This window comes from Oncorhynchus tshawytscha, linkage group LG05 (assembly GCF_018296145.1).
Source record: "Oncorhynchus tshawytscha isolate Ot180627B linkage group LG05, Otsh_v2.0, whole genome shotgun sequence".
Classification (NCBI taxonomy): domain Eukaryota; kingdom Metazoa; phylum Chordata; class Actinopteri; order Salmoniformes; family Salmonidae; genus Oncorhynchus; species Oncorhynchus tshawytscha.
In genome coordinates this window covers 12,695,323-12,719,858 of record NC_056433.1, presented here as the reverse complement: position 1 = coordinate 12,719,858, position 24,536 = coordinate 12,695,323, and the positions used below count along the sequence as shown (strand labels likewise).

The window sequence follows — 24,536 nt, the reverse complement described above, 5'->3', positions numbered from 1 at the left end:
CAGGTAAAAATGAATGGACTCAGTCGGGTAATGGATACAAAATGTTTTTGAATGGTTTATTGAAGCTATTGGTTTCAAAACACAATGTAAGGATCAAAGGATCAAAACACAATGTAAAGAAAGAGTAGCATGGATCCACTACTGTTCACACTAGCCGTTCGTTCCCTTCAGGTGAACCTTACGCTCTCCTTAAAGGGACAGTCCACTTCAAAACCAAAGTTTGTCTGATTTCAGTCCTCCAAAGCGGACTTTTGTTAAGTCTTATTATTTCATCTTGACATTGGACAAATTTTGAGGTCTGAAAACATCTGCCAACTGTTGGTGTACTATCCCTTTAACCAGCAGTGTGGACGCTTCAAACTGCAACACAATACACTAACTTGACTAAGCTAACAACGCAAGGTCACAAAGGCGGTGGCGGAGAATGAACATGGCACACAGGTGGCGAATGGATGTCCAAGGCTAAATAAATGAAGGGATAAAGAGAAAGTGCTTCAAACGTCCCAATCAAACTCTTAGAATAAAATCTAGATATTTTAACAAGCAAAAAACAATTCAAGGATAAAGATGAGTTATCATAAGTGGATTGTCTTAAGAGTATTCCTTTTTACATTCACGCGTTATATCAATCTATAAGGAAAGGATATTGTTTTTCTACAGCTGGACTGGTGAAAGGCATTGAAGCGATGGTACTTTCACAATATCCCTTTTTATTTATTTATTAAGGCATCAAAAGACGGGGCTAGACAAGGAACGAACAGTCGTAAAGCTTTCATCGCTTTACACACTACACGGCATCTGCCCCTCTCACTTGTCTACAATATTGAATGTTAGCAAGACTTTATAAAGAGTATCCCTCCTCTAGAAATGCACGGTGGAGTCAAAATGATGAGCTCTGGGTGGCCCACACATACATATAGATGGGGGTAGAGGGGGGGCAACAGGGTCTTCAGGCAGGCATGTAGGGGGGAGGGGGCTCTTTCTCTGGCATCTTCATTGCCATCTCGTAGGTAGGCAGGATGTACTGAGGAGAGAGGGAGAATTATTTTAATTAATCAATCAATTTATAAAATATACTGCACACAGTGAGAGGACCAATGCCATGGACATAATCATATTTGAGACATTTGATATTTTGCTAGATATTTCATCCGTCTGGAAAGGAGAAAACTGGAAAGGAGGGCAGACTGGGTGTACAGTCGGGAAGTATTCAGGTCCCTTGACTTTTTCCACATTTTGTTACATTATAGCCTTATTCAAAAATGGATTAAATACATTTTTCCCCCTCATTAATCTACACACAATACACCATAATGACCAAGCAAAAACAGGTTTAGACATTTTTGCAAATGAATTAAAACTAAAAAACATACCTTATTTACCTAAGTATTCAGACCTTTTGCTATGAGACTTGAAATTGAGCTCTGGTGCATCCTGTTTCCATTGATCATCCTTGAGATGTTTCTACAACTTGATTGGAGATCCTTGATACTTCAGAGCACTCAGGACCTCAGACTGGGATGAAGGTTCACCTTCCAACAGGACAATGACCCTAAGCACACAGCCAAGACAATGCAGGAGTGGCTTTGGGACAAGTCTCCGAATATCCTTGAGTGGCCCAACCAGAGCCCGGACTTGAACCTGACCAAACATCTCTGGAGAGACCTGAAAATAGCTGTGCAGCGACGCTCCCCATCCAACCTGACAGAGCTTGAGAGGGTCTGCAGAGAAGAATGGGAGAAACTCCCCAAATACAGGTGTGTCAAGCTTGTAGCGTCATACCCAAGAAAACACAAGGCTGTAATCGCTGCCTAAAGGTTCTTCAACAAAGTACTGAGTAAAGCGTCTGAATACTTATGTAAATGTCATCAGTTTTTTTTTATTCTTAATAAATTTGCAAACATTTCTAAACTTGTTTTTGCTTTGTCATTATGGGGTAGTGTGTGTAGGTTGATGAGGGGGAAAAAACAATTGAATCCGTTTTAGAATAAGGCTGTAATGCAACAAAATGTGGAGAAAGTCAAGTGGTCTGCATATTTTCCGAACGCAATTGAAACCACCTTGCATCCTTGAACGGACTCAGCATGTGAAAGGTATGCCCTCTACTGGTTGTGCCACAGTATGCTTCAGAGGTTTGATTACGTGTGTTATTGACAATTAGTTTGGGACCTGGAGAGCAGGCTTTTCAGACACAAACCTGGGGAGGGGCCATGAAGGTAGGGTAAACAGCACTCTCCTGCACATTCCTGTTGTTGATGTACTTGTAGCAGTTCCACACACTGTTGATCAGGTAAGCCTGGGGGGAACAGCCAAAATGTTAAGTCTTTCTACCTGAGCCAGTGATGCTCAATCCTGGTCCTAGAGAGCTAGTGTGCAGGCTTGTGTTCTAGCCCAGCTCCAACACCACTGACTCATCTCCAGAAACTCTATCAACCATCTACTGAAGACCTGTCAGTCAAGGTCTATCATCAGTCTACTAAAGTTCAGCCAATGGATTGGGTAAATCAGATGAAGATCTCAGTTACCACTAACAAGTGCAGTAAATCTAAATATTCTTGGGTATCTGGATGGGGGGAAAATAAGTTTAGTATTCAAATGAGTCCATTTTCCAGAAACACACACCTTCGTGATGATGAGGAAGGCGAAGAACACGAGGACGAAGAGCAGCAGGCAGCTAGAGTCCATGGAGAGTAGGTTGTCCTTGTAGGGGAAGTCTGGCTGAGACGAAACACACATTCAGCATGTACAGAAACGAAACACCCCATAAAACCAGGGATTGTACTGAAATATGGGCCTACAGAGCATCTTTAGCTTCAGTTCCATTGAAGATCCCAGTGTTTTTTCATTTCTCATTCAGATGTCAAATCCATCTGATATAATGGCAGCAGGTCTAATGTAAAGACAGTGGAGACGCTAGTGAGAACCCATTGTTAATTCCTCCAGGGGGTATGACAGAGTAGGGCCAATAAGTTTGCCAGCTAAGTTACCTAAGCATTCTGCAATTACTTTATTCTGAATATAAAACTATATTGAACAAAAATATAAAAGGCAACCATTTCAAAGATTTTACTGAGTTACAGTTCATATAAGGAAACTTGAAATCAATTCCCGAGGCCCTAATCTATGGATTTCACATGACTGGGCAAGGGCTTTCCCATGGGTGGCCTGGGAGGGTACAGGCAGAAATACTTATCAGCACCCCCCCAATATGATGCTGCAGGTGAAGAAGCCAGATGTGGAGGTCCTGGGCTGGAATGTTACGTGGTCTGCGTTTGAGGCCGGTTGGATGTACTGTGTTGGAGGGCCAGTAGGAGGCACTCTTTCCTCTGGTCTAAAAAATATCCCAATGCCCCAGCGCAGTGATTGGGGACACTGCCGTGTAGGGTGCCGTCTTTCGGATGGGACGTTAAATGGGTGTCCTGACTCTCTGCGGTCATTAAAGATCCCATGGCACTTATCGTAAGAGTAGGGGTGTTAACCCTGGTGTCCTGGCTAAATTCCCAATCTGGTCATCAAACCATCACGGTCACCTAATAATCCCCAGTTTACAATTGGCTCATTCATCCCCCTCCTCTCCCCTGTAACTATTCCCCAGGTTGTTGCTGCAAATGAGAACGTGTTCTCAGTCAACTAACCTGGTAAAATAACAGATAAATAAACAGCCAAATTCTCTAAAACAACGTTGGAGGCAGCTTATGGTATAGAAATTAATTAAGTTCTCTGGCAACTGCTCTGGTGGACATTCCTGTAGTCAGCTGGCCAATTGCATGCTCCCTGAAAATTTGAGACGTCTGTGGTAGTGTTGTGACAAAACTGCACATTTTAGAGTGGCCTTTTAATGTCCCCAGCACAAGGTGTACCTGTGTAATGATATTTAATCAGCTTCTTGACATGCCACACCTGTCAAGTGGATAGATTCTCTCGGCAATTGTGAACTGCTCACTAACAGGGAGGTAAACAAATGTACACACTATTTGAGAGAAATAAGCTTTGTGCGTATGGAACATTTCTGGGATCTTTATTTCAGCTCATGGAACATGGGACCAACACTTTACATGTTGCGTTTATATTTTTGTTCAGTATAGAAATTGTAAAATAATTCATTCAACACCCCATATTGTTTTAGTTTAATTAATTGCTTTCATTGTTGGGGAGGTGGTGGACTAGCCGACAGGCCTGGGGAGTGTGGCGGACTAGCCGACAGGCCGGGGAGTGGTGGCGGTCTAGTCGACAGGCCTGGGTGGCGGACTAGCGGCGGAGGCCTGGGGAGTGGTAGTCGACAGGCCTGGGGGTGGCGGACTAGCCGACAGGCCTGGGGGGGTGGCGGACTAGCCGGCAGGCCTGGGAGGTGGCGGACTAGCCGACAGGCCTGGGGAAGTGGCGGACTAGCCGACAGGCCTGGTGGTGGTGGACTGGACTGACTCACCAGCTCTGTCATGTAGTCCTTGATCCGGGGTAGGTAGGTGAGGGAGCTGATGGCCACCAGACAACTCAGAGCAAAGTCAAAGAGCTGGTAGCAGAAGAACGGGATGAGCCAGCCGTCACGATGCTACATGGGGAGGAAGAGTAAACACACGTCATTGACCATACATGTAAAAGGATGGCCATTTCACACGAGTTTGTCTGGGGGTTTGTCAAGCAAGAAGCATATCTAGCCCTAGCAAAAAACCTGATCTAAATTTTGGGTTCTAAGCAATGTTGAGGATGTCACAAAATTCACAGGCATTGAATCAATCTATGTACATCTGTTCTTAGGTCATCAGGACTGGGTATTTAGCAAGGGAGGCTACAGCCAGCAATGGAACTACTCTGACAAACACTGAATACAGGGCATCTACAAGGGTAACCTAAGAGCCTGTATTCACAGCTAAGGCATAACGCTCGTTGCTCACACAAAGATCAACCAAAACCTAGACAATGTGTCATGAAGCTCTATTCAGGTCCACGTCACATATCCATCAAACCTGTCAGTGTGGATGCCCATCAGGTAGGCCTGGTGAGGTAAAGATGATAACATTAGAACAACGTTGTGTAGCAAACTTTCCGCTCACCCTAGTGGGGCTATTTGAATGCACAAGCAAGGACTTTGCATGCAGTGAATCTGTTAAAAAGTATTAAGACATAAACAAATATATTGTCCTTTCAGACACCAGGAAGGGACAAAGCACTGCCATCAGAGTTGTGTTCATTGGGGCACATAGGTTTTAAAACATTTTGCAACACAAAGCTCAAAATGAGTGTTTATTATTGGACAACTCCAGGTAGTTCTTCCCCGTTTCAGTTTGCTTTCTTCCATAATGAACATGACCATGGTTGAAGTTCAGTGAGAACTATCTTTTCAACTTCCTATTTCTCCCACTCCTCCAGGGGTAATTGTCATCCCCGCTGTCACAACTTACATTTGTATGCTGGGCTTAGAATATATAAGACATTTGATTGACACACATACAAAATAGATGGATAAAAACTTACAGTAATGGCTCCATAGACCATCATGGCGCTGATAGTGAGCATCAACAGAGAGATTGCGAATCCCACACAGGCATTCTCTACAAGCACAGAGAGAGAAAGTCAGAGAGACTAACAGAGTTCATTCATTAGGGTCAAATACTTGTATATCCAACTACAAACTCAACTTGTAGTAAGTCTTGAAATTAACGTCAGTCAAAGACGTTGGGAGAATCATTTCCTAAATCTAAAAAATATTGAATTATCTATAACTAACAATTGAATATAGTGGTATTGTGCACCTATCCTTGTGAGCCATCATGGCTGTCTGGTCTGGGCCAGTTGCATCCCACGATGGGGCCCCACAGAGTGCATTCATGCAACTGTCAGTGAGAGTGTTACTACAGAGGCCCAATTGATTTGTGTGTAACTGAAGCGTCTCCAGGGATGCATTGCCTACTAACTCGCTCTCTTTTAGCGTTAGCGTGCTCTGGGGAGCCCTAAGCTTCTCCCACTCAGGCACTCAGTAGCATCAGTGAAGACAACGCACAACAACACAGGCTACGCTAGGCTAATTAATAGGCCTGCCATCTGCTGCATCGGTCAAGTGCTTCTAACAGCTCACAGCCTCGTGCTGGGCACTAAGTGAGTGAGTAGAGGCGAGGCATGTGTGGTTCACTCCAGACTATCAGTCAGACAGTCGTGCTAAAGCTGTGCAGGAAGCCGTTTCTCTTCAGAGTGTAACATATCCGATTGTCATAACGGTAACTGATGCAATCTGCAAGCCATTCCTTCCTAGTAGGGCATTTATGAGTGTGACTGAATGAGAAGAGGCGTGTGTAGTTCATGCAGAGCTTCCAAATTCAGTTCTGAAGCTGTACATAGTGTGTGTGTGTGTGTGTGTATCAGAAGGGTCGTCACTGATGCAATCTGTAGCCCAATCCATTACAGTAGATCGTTTAGCATTACGTCCCGTGTCTGAGGCCAGGCTATACATTCATCAGCCTCTGGCAGGCATTCTGGATCGGGGCATCTGCCAACACCAACAAGATAACTGTGTACCTTTCTATGCGCGTGTGAAATATCTGATATTACAGTGAAAGATATCAGTGGAAAAGAACAGATGGAAATGGTAGTCAAATACAGAACTTAATTGTAATTGTAGAAGAGTATTCGGATGGAACAACATCTTATTTGGGGCTTCTCCATTTGTTTTCAGCTCTGTTAGAATACTTCAGAAAGGTATCCTGCCTTCCTACCTACCTGGAGGTAATCACAGATCTGAAATGGTTGGATTGGCGACAGTAATAGGGCGCTAACGTTGTTTAATACCGAACCAACCGCTTATAGATCTGTGCTTACAACAAGGACACAAGAAAGGAAAGATGCATTTTCAAGCCCTCTTCTAACAGGGGCCCTCTAACAAACCTTGTACTTTGATATCACAAAAATATCACACTGCAGGTCACGGCGGTTCAGTCCCTTATGTTTTGTCTGTAAACAATATCCTTTATTTAGACCGTAGGTGGGAGTCCTAGAAAAGGATTGACAGCATTGAAAGTGTCATACCGGGGATTCGTACCTCTAACGTGGGGCGATGTCATACCATTGCTTGTCCGAAGTCGGCTGTGTTGGCTCCAAACTGGCTCGCAACCTTCTTAAAACACGTCAACCAAGTGGGAAGAGGCTGTCTAGAAATGGCACCCATGAAGCCACAGCAGTGCCAGGCTTTGGATTTACATAGTGCGCGCACACACCCCCCTCCCCTTCTTTTGGCACAGCCCTGCTCTGTGTGTGCGCGTGTGTTGTGGGGGTGGTTCAGTCACTGCCCACAAGCGCCAAGACCTTTCAGCTCTTACTGAGTCACTTTCTGGGAAATGAGGAGTCCTTGTGCAACCAAGCCAAATAAACAACGTAACCGCACCGAATAAACTAAACAGCCAGCCACAGAGAGCACAGCTCAGCGCTGCCCAGCTCCAGGTTATGTATTAAAATCCTGATTCTACAGGCTTTGAGCCTGTGACAAAATAAGAGTTCTAGCTAAATCAGTCCGTATAGGGCTGAAAGGTTAAAGAAGCAGGCATTTGGCGAAAGTTATCCATGCTGGATGAGAAGGGGATTGGTGTGTGTGTGTGTGTGTGTGTGTGTGTGAGAGAGAGTTATGAGGTACCAGTCCAGAAAAAGTACTGCAGCTTTGCTAACAAATACCAACATCGGGAGACTATGCTAAATCATGCCAGCTACTGCCTTTTGGGAAGATGAACAGATTATCGTGGATGCTGTCACTACTGGCCTACGTAGACAACTCAAGTTGAACCAAACATGAAGATACAACGAACTAACCCTTTAAGACATTCCCCTCCACCTGGAGGGTGTGGCTAAAGTAGTGCTCGATAACCTCATACTGCAGGTCCACAGTGGGCACGTTCTCTGGGTGGGTCACGGCCACGGTCAGCAGAATGCCCATCAACAGGTTCACCACCTGGAGAGACAGAAAGGCATTGTTACACTATGTCCTTCAACACAGCCTGGTCCTAGATCGGTTTGTGCTGGTTTGCCAACTCCTATAATGTGGCGTGAGTGACAATGACCATAGGAGTTGTCAAGACATTACGAACAGATCTGAAACCAGGCTAGGATACAGTTTGTTGTAGATGAGAACATTGATATTTTGTGACATACTAGGTTTCTGTTTCCACAGATAAGCAACAAAATTACACTTCATTTTATTTGAAAAAACCAAGGCGCTCTCATTAGGAAGAGCCTAAATAATAGTTATTATTACCAGGTAGTTTGTATGGTTGCTAGGAGTCCTTGTCCCCTAATCTGTTTAATGGACTTTCCCTGTCAAAGTGTATGCTATATTTAAAATATTAAATCCCTCTCACACATTGCATAATATATTTAATGATTAGACTTGTGATATAGGCCTCGGTCAATGTATCCAGAGGTTTTGCCAACAACCGTTGTGAATGACGACAGATGGATCAAATGGTTCTTTTTACACCTATCAACTGTTGATGTTAAATCATGCACTGTTACCCATCTTCACTGTGCAAAACAAAACACTCCAAGAGATGTTAACACTTGTGGTTACGATCCCTCCGTAATTCTCACTTCTTATAATACATATATCAAGTATTAAAAATGTTTTTAAAAAACACGAGACGGAGAAAGTTAACATTTATTGAAGAAAATCCCGCAGGTGAAGAAGGCGGATGTGGAGGTCCTGGGCTGGAGTGCTTAAAGTGTGGTCTGTGGTTGGTCTGCGACATTCAATTCTCTGGGAACAGCTCTGGTGAACATTCCTGCATTCAGAATGCCAATTACACGCTCCCTCAACTTGAGACATCTGTGGCATTGTGTTTTGTGACAAAACTGCACATTTTAAAAAGTGGCCTTTTATTGTTCCCAGAACCTGTGTAATGATCATGTTGTTTACTCAGCTTCTTAATATGCCACACCTGACAGGTGGATGGATTAGCTTGGCAAAGGAGAAATACTCACTGTGTTGTAGAGTGGTGGCCTGTTGCCAGAGAATTGAATGTTCATTTCTCTACCATAAGCCACCTCCAACAATTTTAGAGAATTTGGCAGTACGTCCAACTGTCCTCAACTGCAGACCATGTGTAACCACACCAGCCCAGGACCTCCACATCCGCCTTCATCACCTGCGGGATCGCCACCTGATGAAACTGATTTTGCACAACCAAAGAATTTCTGCACAAACAGTCTCAGGAAAGTGCATCTGCGTGCTCATCGTCTTCACCAGTCTTGACCGGACTGCAGTTTGGCGTTTTAAGCTTCAGAGTAGGATTCTATCGCGTTGACTGGCACGACTCAGGCCCGTACTCTACACAAATCAGTGCACCATAACAAATAAGAGCTGCAGTCGGGCCTATATGCAAAAAGGCACTTCGCCATATATGGATCTGTGCCATTCACTTTGAACTGGACTGTGTTTACAACATGAGCGGTTGTCAGTAGATGTGCTTGTTTTGAGAGCAAAGCGACAGCTACATGTAGCGGTGTGCACATTTGTACATATCCTTTGCTACTTAGTGAGTTATTACATCATTTGTAGTCAGCAATGTGGGAGTGTTTGCCTCCTCCTACAAGAGCAGAAGGTGTGCATTTCTAGACATCTTTGAAGCGAGTCATAGCTTTTTTTGTCATAAAAAGGGACAGTGTTGTATTTTGAGGCAGGCTTGAATAAGCCAAGTAGCCAATAGGCGGAGGGTAGCATACATTTGTCTGATTTTCTGTAATAATGGTATGGGAATTATGATGCATTTTCGTTCATCAAAGAACAACATTTTCAGTCACCTTGTCTGAAAAACAAGTGGATAAACCGGTTAATGTCAAGCCCTGCATGTTTTTTTTTCTTCAAAAAGTCTCAAGGAATGTAGGCCTACATTGACCACCACACTGCTACTGTAGGCTTAACGATAGAACAGCTATTTCCATGTTAAAATGTTATGGGATGCATTTTCTCCATTGTTTTTGATGGTAGGCCTACATTATGATCAAATAGCCCCAGTAGCCTACTTGATCACTGTTAAAACTAACTTAAAGTGGGTACAACCTCAGTGTTCACAGTAAGTGCACGCCGGAAGTTGCACAGCATTTTAAATGTTCAAGTTTGCGCTCGGCAGACCTGAATCTTGCTCAGTGATGAAAAATATTTGAGGGAACATTGGTTATGCTATGGGCAGGCATAAGCTACGGGCAAAGAACACAACCATGCTTTTGTCACTTCTAGGTTAGACTACTGCAATGCTCTTCTTTCCGGCTACCCGGATAAAGCACTAAATAAACTTCAGTTGGTGCTAAATACGGCTGCTAGAATCCTGACTAGAACCAAAAAATTGGATCATATTACTCCAGTGCTAGCCTCTCTACACTGGCTTCCTGTCAAAGCAAAGGCTGATTTCAAGGTTTTACTGCTAACCTACAAAGCATTACACGGGCTTGCTCCTACCTCTCTCTCTGATTTGGTCCTGCCGTACATACCTACACGTACGCTACGGTCACAAGACGCAGGCCTCCTAATTGTCCCTAGAATTTCTAAGCAAACAGCTGGAGGCAGGGCTTTCTCCTATAGAGCTCCATTTTTATGGAACGGTCTGCCTACCCATGTCAGAGACGCAAACTCGGTCTCAACCTTTAAGTTTTTACTGAAGACTCATCTCTTCAGTGGGTCATATGATTGAGTGTAGTCTGGCCCAGGAGTGGGAAGGTGAACGGAAAGGCTCTGGAGCAACGAACCGCCCTTGCTGTCTCTGCCTGGCCGGTTCCCCTCTTTCCACTGGGATTCTCTGCCTCTAACCCTATTACAGGGGCTGAGTCACTGGCTTACTGGGGCTCTCTCATGCCGTCCCTGGAAGGGGTGCGTCACCTGAGTGGGTTGATTCACTGATGTGGTCATCCTGTCTGGGTTGGCGCCCCCCTTGGGTTGTGCCATGGCAGAGATCTTTGTGGGCTATACTCAGCCTTGTCTCAGGATGGTAAGTTGGTGGTTGAAGATATCCCTCTAGTGATGTGGGGGCTGTGCTTTGGCAAAGTGGGTGGGGTTATATCCTTCCTGTTTGGCCCTGTCCGGGGTGTCCTCGGATGGGGCCACAGTGTCTCCTGACCCCTCCTGTCTCAGCCTCCAGTATTTATGCTGCAGTAGTTTATGTGTCGGGGGCTAGGGTCAGTTTGTTATATCTGGAGTACTTCTCCTGTCCTATTCGGTGTCCTGTGTGAATCTAAGTGTGCGTTCTCTAATTCTCTCCTTCTCTCTTTCTTTCTCTCTCTTGGAGGACCTGAGCCCTAGGACCCTGCCCCAGGACTACCTGACATGATGACTCCTTGCTGTCCCCAGTACACCTGGCCGTGCTGCTGCTCCAGTTTCAACTGTTCTGCCTTATTATTATTCAACCATGCTGGTCATTTATGAACATTTGAACATCTTGGCCATGTTCTGTTAAAATCTCCACCCGGCACAGCCAGAAGAGGACTGGCCACCCCACATAGCCTGGTTCCTCTCTAGGTTTCTTCCTAGGTTTTGGCCTTTCTAGGGAGTTTTTCCTAGCCACCGTGCTTCTACACCTGCATTGCTTGCTGTTTGGGGTTTTAGGCTGGGTTTCTGTACAGCACTTTGAGATATCAGCTGATGGACGAAGGGCTATATAAATACATTTGATTTGATTTGAACTGCATTGTATCGACGGCAATTATAAATACAGAGATACCGTGACGAGATCATGAGGCCCATTGTCGTGCCATTCATCCACCACCATCACCTCAAGTATCAGCATGATAATGCACGTCCCCATGTCACAAGGATCTGTACACAATTCCTGAAAGCTGAAGCTGAAAATGTCCCAGTTCTTCCATGGCCTGCATACTCAGCAGACAAGTCACCCATTGAGCATGTTTCGGATGCTCTGGTTTGATGTGTACAACAGCGCGTTCCAGTAAATATCCAGCAACTTTGCACAGCCATTGAAGAGGAGTGGGACAACATTCCACAGGCCACAATAAGCAGCCTGATCAACTATATGCAAAGGAGATGTGTCCCAATGCATGTAGTAAATGTTCACACCATACACTGACTGGTTCTCTGATCCACTCCTACTTTTTTTTAAAGGCATAAAAAAAAATCTGTGACCAACAGATGCATATCTGTATTCCCAGTCATGTGAAATTGATAGATTAGGCTCTAATCAATGTATTTCAATTGACTGATGTCCTTATACGAACTATCACTCAGTAAAATATATTAAATTGTTGCATGTTGCGATTATATTTTTGTTCAGTGTATCCAGCTAACTAGGTACTGGTAGCTAACTAACTAACTAGGTACTGGTGTACGTGTGATTCTAAAGAGGATGGAAAATAATTTGGTTAGGGTGTAGTGGTAGATGTAGTTCTTATTTTTTATTATCATTTTGTCTGATCAGTAGAACAATTCTAATTCTTAACAATGGGCTAAAATACAGGATAATTACTGTGCTTGTCAGCAAGAACACTACTGTTATTCCCCAAACTTGTATTATTCCATTTTGCTAGTGGAATTACCCATTTGAAATATGATATACCTGTTGTGTCTTTCAAAACTAATTATGTATTATTGTAGCCATTCATGGACAGTTTTGAATAAGTCATACAAATAAGCAAAAGGATGTTAAATACTCCAGGAATTACATATAATTTTTACAGTTTAGTATTGTGCACATGCTAGGCAGAGATGGTAGGGGGACTCACCTCATAAATACATATTTTGTCTATGTAGAGTAAGATGATGTCAAGGATATTCAACTAGTAGACATAAACCTCCTAAATATTGATGTTCTTGAAAGTTGGGTGATTGAGAAATGAATTGTTATAACAAGAACATTTTCAAACACCCAGCACTTGGAAAACATAGATCAGGGGTGACCAACCCTCCTGGATAGCAAGCAGGGTTTTCTTGCAGACCTATTTTAAAGAGATAGCTAGTTCACCCAAATTACAAAATGTTTGTGTCCTTACCTTGAAAGCAGTCTATGGACAAGGAGACCGCAATCTACGATTTGGCTACCCTTTGCTATCAACCTTTACAGGATCGGTGGGTCCCCCACGGGACGGTTGAGCTAATGTAGGCTAACGAGATTAGCATGAGGTTGTAGTAACAAGAACATTTCCCAGAACATAAACCTATCTTATATTGTCAGAAAGCTTAGATTCTTGTTAATCTAACTGCACTGTCCAATTTACAGTAGCTATTACAGTGAAAGAATATCATCATATATTGTTTGAGGAGAGTGCACAGTTATGAACTTGAAGTTATTAATAAACCAATTAGGCACATTTGGGCAGTCTTGAGACCATTTTTAACAGAAATGCAATGGTTCATTGGATCAGTATAAAACTTTGCACATACACAGCTGCCATCTGGTGGCAAAAAAAAAAACATTTTGTCTTTGTATTATCTTTTACCAGATCTAATGTGTTATATTCTCCTACATTCATTTCACATTTCCACAAACTTCAAAGTGTTTCCTTTCAAATGGTATCAAGCATATCCTTGCTTCAGGTACCGAGCTACAGGCAGTTAGATTTGGGTATGTCATTCTCGGCGAAAATTTTAAAAGAAAGGGTCCGATCCTTGAGAGGTTTAAAAATAATGTTTTAACTCCTGTGCGGAGCACTACACACAACTTTCTACCTGAGAACAGGGATCAAGCCCGGTTTCCAATCTTCCCACTTTTTCTACTGTCTCCCTAGCTAATTTCATTACAGTCTGAATGCTTCTCAAACCATGTAAACAAAATGTTAGATTTTTTTTTTTGCATACTTTAAAATTTAATCCCCTCAAAGTGGTCGAATGTTGAGTGTTCATTTAATGTTCAAAGCATCCTGAATACACCTGATCTGTGTTTTTTATTTTTTCCACCCTGGTCATAGGCCTAACGCAATACGCAGAATTGCAGTACTGCAATTCTGCGTATTGGGTTAGGCCTATGACCAGGGTGGAAAAAATAAAAAACACAGATCATTAGCTTTAAAACAGTAACATATTCCCAGCCCCCCTTCTAGGGACTCTGTCAAGGGGCAATGAAATCCATTTAGCAAATCTCACTCCAGTTTCCTTCAAAAGTTGTCAGCCCTGCCCGAATTGCGTGCAGCAATCACACTATTGGCTGAAAGTCCCTAGCGGGTAACCTTGACACTTAGCTAATTAACTAATTTAGCTAACGTTAGTTAACAATCCGATTACATTTGCTAGTTAGTTAGCTAATACAGGAACAGTTACATAATCTAGCTGGTAATATGTTCCAAAGTAGGGCACGCATTCAGATAGCAAAGTGACTTTCTCGACAAATAGTAGCTTCGGTTTAACTTACTGGTAACAAGCTAGCTAGTTAGTTAGTTAGTACAACGGCCTACTATCGACAGTGCAATGGCAACGATGGGGTACTGCAACATGACTGCAACGAAGCTAACGTTAGCACAATCTAAAAGCAAGGCGACCATTTGTATAGTACGTACCATGTACCAAGTGCCGAGAATGATGGTTCCCGTCCTGACATGGCAACACCCACAGCATCTCGTTGTGTAGCGCCTGTGTCGATTCGGTTTAAAATGGTGCATGTCTTCCTCTAAAGTAGGGATAAACATCGCTGAAGCTAAGCGATGAAGAAAGCCTGCACCATCAACAACGGACAGTGTTATGAAGCGCCCACTTATTTGACTGGCGTGGTGAAAGAAAACACAAACTATACCCTGTTTTGAATGACAGATAATTTGGCCATTAGTAGAGCTGAGATGGTGAACGTCAACAAATCAGCTGCCACAGCTCACACTGACAAATACTCAGAACTGTCCCCTGTGGCCCAGGGGTTGAGGGTGATGATGGGGAGGGAATACAACACCATCATCAGTTTCCATTCTCTCACATCAGTTTCCCTTCTCTAAAAGACGATATGCTCTCCAAAAAATAAAACAAACTGCTCTTTGTTATTCAGAAAATGTTATTGTTCTACCCTTACACACTTAACATCTCTCACCTCTGCTTTTTGGTGATTAAACAAGGTACAATATGCAGAGAATCTATAAACATGAATAGAATCCATAACTAAAGTGGATGCATTGTTGCATACAGTATTCAGGTCAATGGCAGGGCAATGCAGAAGTCTTTTGGTGTGTTTGGCTATTGTTGCTGTTGTTTTTGTTTCCATTTATCCCAGTTAATGCTGCAATGATGGAATGATGGATAAATGGTAAAACAACAATGAACTACAGTGCCTTCAAAAATAATTCACACGCCTTGACCTTTTCCACATTTTGTTATGTTCAGCCTGAATTTTGAATTTATTAAAATGAGATTTTGTCTTACTGGCCTACGCACAATACCCCATATTGTCAAAGTGGAGTGATGTTTTTAGAAATTTTTACAAATTCATGTAAAATGAAAAGCTGAAATGTCTTATGTCAAAATATTCAACTCCTTTGTCATGGCAAACCTAAATAAGTACAAATGTGCTTAACATGTCACATAATGAGTTGCATTTAATGGCTACCTCATCTCTGTACCCCACACATACAATTATCTCTAAGGTCCCTCAGTCGAGCAGTGAATTTCAAACAGATTCAACCACAAAGACCAGGGAGATTTTCCAATGCCTCGCAAAGAAGGGCATTTAAAAGCAGACTTTGAATATATCCCTTTGAGCATGGTGAAGTTATTAATTACACTTTGGATGGTGTATCAATACACCCAGTCACTACAATGATACAGGCATCCTTTCTTACTCTTCAGAGAGTAAGGAAACCGCTCAAAGATTTCGTTATGGGGCCAAGGGTGATGGTAAAACCGTTACAGAGGTTAATGGCTGTGATAGGAGAAAACTGAGGATGGATTAACAATATTGTAGTAACTCCACAGTACTAACCTAAATGACAGAGTGAAAAGGAAGCCTGTATAGAATAAACATATTCCAAAACATGCACCCTGTTTGCAACAAGGCTCTAAAGCAATACTGCAAAAAATGTGGCAAAGCAATCAAGTTTTTGTCCTGAACACAACATGTTAAGTTTTAGGCAAATCCAATACAACACATTACTGAGTACCACTCTCCATATTTTCAAGCGAAGTGGTGGCTGCATCATGTTATGTTATTTCATTTTCAAAACATTTGCAAACATTTTTAAAAACATGTTTTCATTTTGTCATAATTAATTATTGTGTGTAGATGGGTGTAATAAGTCAAGGGGTATGAATACTTTCTGAAGGCACTGACTGTATGTAGCACAAAGACCATGTATGCCAGACTAAGGGTATTTACATGTGACAAATTCAACTGAGATCCAGTCAGATTATTCCTACTTTGAGCCCTAGATGGCAGGACAGCAATAGTGAGACCAAGGTTTTCAAGACAAACTCTGAAGTCAGAGGCAACAATGTGTTATCAGGGCAATTTGTTCAGTGGTGAAAAGTAATTAAGTCAAAATACTTTAAACTATTTCTTAAGTATTTTTGGGTAGTATGTGTACTTTAGTATTTATATTTTTGACAACTTTTACTTTTACTTCACTACATTCCTAAAGTAAATGATGTACTTTTTACTCCATATATTTTTCCTGGCACCTAAAGGTGCATTTTTTAATGTTTAGCAGGACAGGAAAATGGTCAAATTCACACACTTATCAAGAAAACGTCTCTGGTCATCCCTACTGCCTTTGATCTGGCGGACTCAATAAACACAAATGCTTAGTTTGTAAATTATTTCCAAGTTTGGAGTGTGCCCCTGGCTATCCGTAAATTAAATTTAAAAAATACAATTATGCTGTTTGGTTTGCTTAATATAAGGAATTTGAAATTATTCATACTTTTAGTTTTGATATTTAATTATATTTTTATATATTATATATTTTTGCAATTACATTTACTTTAAATTTACATTTACAGTAAATAATTGTTTACTTTTACTCAAGTAATATTTTACTGAGTGACTTTCATCTTTACTTGAGTCATTTTCTATTAAGGTATCTTTACCTTTAATCAAGTATTAAGTACTTTTTCCATCACTGCATGGACTGAATACTAATTTAGCAGACACTTGTATGCTATTTTTTTTTAATGAGTGCAGAAAACGTGTTAAGATATAAGCAGAACAACAGTTATGGTTCACATAACAATATTCCACTCACATGGACCTATAAATATACATTTAAAAATGTCTACAGTTTCTCTATGAACATGTGAAAATATCTTAGAAATGTGTTTTTGCATGGTAAAACATAGAAACTGGTACAGAAATGTAGTAATATAGTTCTTTATGACCTCGGTGATTCAGAGTCAGAGAGATAGATGGTTATTATATGGCTCTGCTTTGTGATAAGGTGCTTCTCACTGTTGCAACACAAGGAGTGTATTGTGTTAGGGAGGTCAATTTCCGCTCCTATTTTAAGCAATAAGGGATTAGACATAGGACAAACAACTACAAGGTAGACTTTAGTCTCAAGGCCACACTATATTAATTACATTCAACACAGTTGTATGTAAAGTGTCCATTACATCAAGGTGTTTAATATCCACACAGTGCACGCACACATGTTACAGATAACATAATACAAATGTGGAACAGTAATACAAAATGTACTTTGATTTTAAATAAACCTGTTCCTTAAAAAAAACTTGTAATTACATGTGTAGGATCTTAATGTGACCAGTTTCTCACAGCAGGAAAATAAACCTTAAGCAAAAGGAAATCTGAATTATTGTGTGGATTATAATTAAGAAATATTTGTTGAGATTGATTCATTTTTAGTAAGGGCAAATATATATTAAAATTGAAATTAAAACTTTCGAAGCCTTTTTGATAACACTTTACTAGACACCCAGCATCATAACATGTTATGACACGGCCATAACCATGACATAAAATGTCATAACAGCTGACATAACTTGTCATAACCTGTCATATGGTCATGACACTGTCATGACTCATACATTTACACCTGTTGTGACATATACACTGAATAAAAACAAACGCAACATGCAACAATTTCAAATATTTTACTGAGTTACAGTTCATACTAGGAAATCAGTCCATTGAAAAAAATGAATTAAGCTCTAATCTATGGATTTCACATGACTGGGAATACAGAAATGCCTCTGTTGGTCACCGATACCTTAAAAAAAGGTATGGGCGTGGATCAGAAAACCTGTCAGTATCTGGTTTTGCAGCATTACACATCTCCTTCGCATAGAGTTGATCAGGCTGTTGATTGTGGCCTGTGGAATGTTGTCCCACTCCTCTTTAATGGCTGTGCGAAGTTGCTGGGTATTGGCGGGAACTGGAACACGCTGTTGTACACGTCGATCCAGAACATGCTCAATGGGTGACATGTCTGGTGAGTATGCAGGGAAATTTTCAGCTTTCCGGAATTGTGTACAGATCCTTGCGACATGGGGCCGTGCATTATCATGCTGAAACATGAGGTGATTTGATGGTAGCGGATGAATGGCACAACAATAGACCTCAGGATCTCATCACGGTATCTCTGTGCATTCAAATTGCCAACGACAAAATGCAATTATGTTTGTTGCCACTGGCACCATGGGACACTCTGTTAACAACATTGACATTAGCAAACCGCTCGCCCACATGACGCCACACGTGGTCTGCGGTTGTGAGACCATTTAGACGTACTGCCAAATTCTCTAAAACTACATTGTAGGCGGTTTATGGTAAATAAATTAACATAAAATTTTCTGGCAACAGCTCTGGTGGACATTCCTGCAGTCAGCATGACAATTGCACTCTCCCTCAAAACTTGAGACATTTGTGGCATTGTATTGTGTGACAAAATCGCACATTTTAGTGGCATGTTGTCCCCAACACAAGGTGCACCTGTGTAATGGTTGTGCTGTTTTATCAGCTTCTTGATCTGCCACACCTGTCAGGTGGATGGATTATCTTGGCAAATGAGAAATGCTCACTAACAGGGATGTAAACAGATTTGTGCACAACATTTGCGAGAAATAAGCTTTTTGTGCATATGGAACATTTCTGGGATCTTTTATTTTAACTCATGAAACATGGGACCAGTTAAGGTCACAGTTATGAAAACTTCAGACACTAAAGAGGCCTTTCTACAGACTCTGACAAACCCCAAAAGAAAGATGCCCAGGGTCCCTGCTCATCTGCGTGAATGTGCCTTAGGCATGCTGCAAGGAGGCATGAGGACTGCAGATGTGGCCAGGGCAACAAATTGCAATGTCCGCACTGTGAGACACCTAAGACAGTGCTACAGGGAGACAAGAAGGACAGCTGATCGTCCTCTCAGTGGCAGACCACGTGGAACAACACCTGCACAGGATCGGTACATCTGAACATCACACCTGCAGGACAGGTACAGGATGGCAACAACAACTGCCCAAGTTACACCAGGAATGCACAATCCCTCCATCAGTGCTTAGACTGTCCGTAATAGGCTGAGAGAGGCTGGACTGAGGGCTTGTAGGTCTGTTGTAAGGCAGGTCCTCACCAGACATCACCGGCAACAACGTCGCCTATGGGCACAAACCCACCGTCGCTGGACTAGACAGGACTGGCAAAATGTGCTCTTCTCTGATGAGTCACGGTTTTGTCTCACCAGGGGTGATGGTCGGATTCGTGTGTATCCTTGAAAAAATGAGCTTTACACCGAATGCTGTACTCTGGAGCGGGATCGATTTGGAGGTGGAGAGTTCGTCATGGTTTGGGGCAGTGTGTCACAGCATCATCGGACTGAGCTTTTTGTCATTGCAGGCAATCTCAACGCTGTGCATTACAGGGAAGACATCCTCCTCCCTCATATGGTACCCTTCCTGCAGGCTCATCCTGACATGACCCACCAGCATGACATTGCCACCAGCCATACTGCTTGTTCTGTGCGTGATTTCCTGCAAGACAGGAATGTCAGTGTTCTGCCATGGCCAGCGAAGAGCCCGGATCTCAATCCCATTGAGCACGTCTGGGACCTGTTGGATCAGAGGGTGAGGGCTAGTGCCATTCCCCCCAGAAATGTCCGGGAACTTGCAGGTGCCTTCGTGGAAGAGTGTAGTAACATCTCACAGCAAGAACTGGCAAATCTGGTGCAGTTCATGAGGAGGAGATGCACTGCAGTACTTAATGCAGCTGGTGGCCACACCAGATACTGCCTGTTATTTTTTATTTTGACCCCCCCCCCTTTGTTCAGGGACACAATATTCAATTTCTGTTAGTCACATGTCTGTGGAACTTGTTCAGTTTATGTCTCAGTTGTTGAATCTTATGTTCATACAAATATTTACGCGTTAAGTTTGCTGAAAATAAACGCAGTTGACAGTGAGAGGACGTTTCTTTTTTTGCTGTTTATTATGTGTCATGACAGTGTTGTGACCATATGACAAGTTATGTCAGCTGTTATGACGTATTATGACATGGTTATGACCATGTTATCTGTTATGATGCTGGGTGTCAAGTAAAGTGTTACCGTCTTTTTAAACCTCGAATACACCACAAGTTTGCATTTTCTGCTGTGAATTTTCTCCTGGCGCAAACCCAACCAACTTCTTTCTCTCAAAAATGAACTCTTCAAACAAATCTGCTGGGTTGAGACATTATTTTGTCTTTGAGGGGAAGTTACGCAATAAACTCCTCCTTGGTCTTCGGTTTCCGATATCCTCCGTTAGATGTGTTTTTCTGGTTGACAGTGTAGCCTCCCTCATCTTTCCTCTTCATGTTATAGACCATGAGTGTTAACAGGGAGGCAGCCAAGGCCAGTCCCACCACTCCTCCTGCAATAATAGCTGCAAAGAGGAAGAATAAGAAGGTTGGGCTACTTGTACCTCAGCGCATCTGTCAGTTGATATGGAGGAAATAATATACCAAATAATATACTCAATAAGTTGGATGTTACCTGCAAGAGCTTCTTTGTTTGCTAGAAGACCCCCGCTCTTTGCCACATTGCCAATGGCTGATCCGTTGTTGTCATCTAGCTTAGGCCTTTTGTCAAAGGTCAAGTCTGAGTCCTCCTAAAGACACAAAAAAGATGGGATACTCACACGTTTTTTCACCTCTATCAAGAGAGAACATATTTTGCTCATAGTGAATTCTTAAAAGACTAATCAATTCTTAAAATACTAAAATGACCTACTGATATTTTATTTCTGGTGTTGTCTGTCATTATAATTGGGACGGTTTTATCCTCTTCATCAATGGCATTGAACATTAAGTCATCTTCACTCATTGTCATTGTAAATGTTGAGATAGTGGTAAACCTCACTGAGCCTTTGGACACTGAAGGGAGTGGAAGCAGAAATGTTTACTAAGAAATGTGAAACCCACAGACATAGACAGACAGACACACACACACCCTGACACACACAATGAATAGGATTACCTTCTGCCCGTTCCCCTGAACCTGAGCCAGAACTTTCCAGATCATGTCCCGATCCATCCAGGTCTTCTGGAGGAATAGAATACTGAGTACAAGGAAAAACAACACACGTACAACTTCAGTGTGGAAATGACCCCAGAAGTCCACCATAAGGCCAGTGTCCATAGAATCCAATAACTGTGTACCTCTATACCAGTGTTGTGGAGTAATAAACTAAATGTAGTTCAACTAGTCATTTAATTACATTTTACAGTAGCTTGGTGGTAGTTGAACTAAATTTAATTCTAGGTTGTGATTTCATTAGTTATTTACTTTTTTTGTCATGTAACGGTGTACAGTGCATACGGAAAGTATTCAGACCCCTTGACTTTCGATTATAGGCTCAAAATGGCCAGAAACAAAGAGCTTTCTTCTGAAACTCATCAGTCTATTCTTATTCTGAGAAATCAAGGCATGTGAGAAATTGACAAGAAACTGAAGATCTCATACTACTCCCGTCACAGAACAGCGCAAACTGTCTCAACTGGCAGGTTCATTAAATAGTACCCGCAAAACATCAGCCTCAACGTCAACAGTGAAGAGGTGACTCCGGTTTGTTGGCCTTCTAGGCGGAGTTCCTCTGTCCAGTGTCTGTGTTCTTTTGCCCATCTTACTCTTTTCTTTTTTATTGGCCAGTCTGAGTTATGGCTTTTTCTTTGCAACTCTGCCTAGAAAGCCAGCATCCTGGAGTCAGCTCTTCACTGTTAGAGCCAGTTTGCTCTGTTCTGTGAAGGGAGTAGTATACAGCGTTGTACGAGATCTTCAGTTTCTTGGCAATTTCTCACATGGAATAGCCTTGATTTCTCAGAATAAGAATAGACTGACGAGTTTCAGAAGAAAGGTCTTTGTTTCTGGCCATTTTGAGCCTGTAATCAAACCCACAAATGCTGATGTTCCAGATACTCAAGAAGTCTAAATAAGATTGTTTTAAAAAAATGAATTTGCAAAAGAATCCCAAAACCTGTTTTCATTTTGTCATTATGGGGTATTGTGTGTAGATTGAAGAAAAACAAATGTAATATATTTTAGATAAAGCTGTAACGTAACACAATGTGTATGCACTGTATCTAACTACAAGAACTATGCACTTTGTTTTGCAAAAACAAAATATCACTTGAAACATAGTGTTTAATAGGCTAAATTCCACATTGTTAACATATGACCCCAAAGTGATCTGTTCTTGTGATTTGTAGTCTGACATTTCAGATTTACATATAATTTTTCAGAAAGTAGTGAACTACTTTTTCATAGTCACTTTAGTGAAGTAAACTATATGTTTCTTTAGGATAGCTTTAGTGTAGCTTAACTTCTTCCAGTGTGAAGTAATTGGTAGTTTGGTAAACTATACTTTCAGAGTAGACTCCCCATCACTGCTCTATCATTACCTCTCACTGGCGAGGAGGATCGTCACAGAAACAGAAAACAAGGAGTATTTATCACATTTTCATGGTAGTTTGAATGATTTACTGGCTGAATAGTATTTACAGGGCTAACTTTCATGCAACCCTTTGAAACCATGTCATACTAGATTAAGGACTGCAAGAGGAAAGGCTAAAACAATATTGTCTCAATAACACAGAGCTGTGAGTCAGCCAGTGACTCATGAGGTCTGAAGTCCAGTGCTACGCCAACAACTCGTCGCCCCACCAGCAACACAACATGGCCGATATGTAATGACTCAGGATGAGGCACTGCCGGCAAACTGCCACTGTCCTATAAAAACACCCCGAGGGGACAATACATAGACTGTAGGGACAACAGCAGTGGCTGGATTTTTACAATGTAAATGAGTGTCAACACACTACAGATTAACTCAGTAAGATAACAAACAGAACATTGGATCTTTTGTATGCCAGGAAATGGTTGGTAGAAGAGTGATTCACAACAGAAACCCCCATGAAGTGTCAGACAGAATCGACTGAGTGGCTAGAGCCTAGAACTAATAGGGGCATCAATTTGGAAAATAAAATGTTTATTTTATGTTTCTTATGACATTGTTTTACTAATTGAAGATGTAGAATTAGGCCAGGATTTTCTCAGTATCATGGTGACATCACCAACTTCACTCCTGCAGCCCTGTGAAATTCATCTCGTCACAATAATGGTTAGTGATGTACACTCAGTTTAATCCATGACAGTATCATCACACATGAACAAACACTTAAAATGTAACAGTAATCCTGCATATTGAGAAGAAAAATGACACCGATGTACTTTTCAGATCGGAATCTTAGAATTTTTCACCTAAAATGTGTATGTGATTGAGTGGAGTCCATACTTTGTTAGGAGGCTTGGTCAAAGGTACACAAGTTGTATTCAAATTCCATCCCTTGAAAGCCTGTCTGAGAGCTGATCCCTTATCCTATCAAAATCTTAATGAAGTTCAACTGCCTGATATCTTATCAGTTAATGCATAATTGGTGTTAGGTCTAATGATACAATTCCAATGGCATACATACTGTAAATACTTACTTCTTAACTTTGCATTGATGGGAATGGGATCGTAAGTACGCATTTCAAGGTAAAGGCTGCACCTGTTGTATTCGGTGTTTGTGACCAATCAAATTTGATTTGATAAAATTCACAAGCAATCGATCACAAGGTATTCATATTTCAAGCTGCATATATATCCCAAAGCCTATGTTCATTCACTGCAGTCATAGCAAAGTCGACCAAGAAAAGTACACTGCACAAAGACATTCATGACAAGTAAATGACATTGACATGAGAAGTATACCAGTCTACTCACCGATGTGGTTATTGCATGTAAACATGCGCCCATAGCAAACAGTAAAGTGGAAATCACTAAAGTCCTCATTGTATCTTGTCGTATGCAGTGATTTTATTACTACTAGTGTAGGTCTTAAAATGTATTTTCCGTCTCATAGTAGTACAGGTGTACGTTAAACCTACCTGTGGCGGGATTCAAGGCCCCGCCCTCTTGTTTACAGAAGCAAATAGTGAGAATGTCAGTCAGACACAGGATCAGAGTAAGAAAAATCTTGACTCAAATTAAATTGTGTGCTCTGCAGAATGTAGACAGACATTCAGCAACCGGTTTAGAAACTACTTTAAAACAATTGATATTGAAAATTAGTCTTGAGTATAAACTGGAGACTGGCAAGAAGCACCATCTACTGCTCAAAACAGGT

The 24,536-nt window shown here is 41.7% G+C and overlaps 2 protein-coding genes across 2 annotated transcripts; both read right to left on the bottom strand.

Annotated features, from left to right (window-relative positions):
• Positions 1–28: 28 nt before the first annotated feature.
• On the bottom strand, positions 29–14,694 carry LOC112249935 (lysosomal-associated transmembrane protein 4A). Its single transcript, XM_024419676.2, has 7 exons — positions 14,467–14,694; positions 7,792–7,930; positions 5,473–5,549; positions 4,427–4,549; positions 2,623–2,718; positions 2,198–2,296; positions 29–1,024 (listed from the first exon to the last, which is right to left on the bottom strand). The coding sequence occupies exons 1-7, from the start codon at positions 14,593–14,595 to the stop codon at positions 950–952; spliced, it is 738 nt and encodes a 245-aa protein (XP_024275444.2). The 5' UTR covers positions 14,596–14,694; the 3' UTR covers positions 29–949.
• Positions 14,695–20,551: 5,857 nt separating this feature from the next.
• LOC112249934 (syndecan-1) lies at positions 20,552–24,512 on the bottom strand. Its single transcript, XM_024419675.2, has 5 exons — positions 24,134–24,512; positions 21,349–21,430; positions 21,103–21,245; positions 20,866–20,980; positions 20,552–20,755 (listed from the first exon to the last, which is right to left on the bottom strand). Exons 1-5 carry the CDS (start codon positions 24,200–24,202, stop codon positions 20,589–20,591), a joined length of 576 nt encoding a protein of 191 aa, XP_024275443.1. The 5' UTR covers positions 24,203–24,512; the 3' UTR covers positions 20,552–20,588.
• Positions 24,513–24,536: the final 24 nt, after the last annotated feature.

Coding starts and splice junctions, on each gene's coding strand:
- LOC112249935 (XM_024419676.2), bottom strand. CDS start 14,595: ATGTTTATCCCTACTTTAGAGGAAGACATGCACCATTTTAAACCGAAT. Junction 2,719..4,426: donor AGGACTACATGACAGAGCTG/GTGAGTCAGTCC, acceptor GTTTCGTCTCAG/CCAGACTTCCCCTACAAGGA. Junction 1,025..2,197: donor CCTTCATGGCCCCTCCCCAG/GTTTGTGTCTGA, acceptor CTCTCTCCTCAG/TACATCCTGCCTACCTACGA.
- LOC112249934 (XM_024419675.2), bottom strand. CDS start 24,202: ATGAGGACTTTAGTGATTTCCACTTTACTGTTTGCTATGGGCGCATGT. Junction 21,431..24,133: donor TACATGCAATAACCACATCG/GTGAGTAGACTG, acceptor CCTTGTACTCAG/TATTCTATTCCTCCAGAAGA. Junction 21,246..21,348: donor TTCAGGGGAACGGGCAGAAG/GTAATCCTATTC, acceptor CACTCCCTTCAG/TGTCCAAAGGCTCAGTGAGG.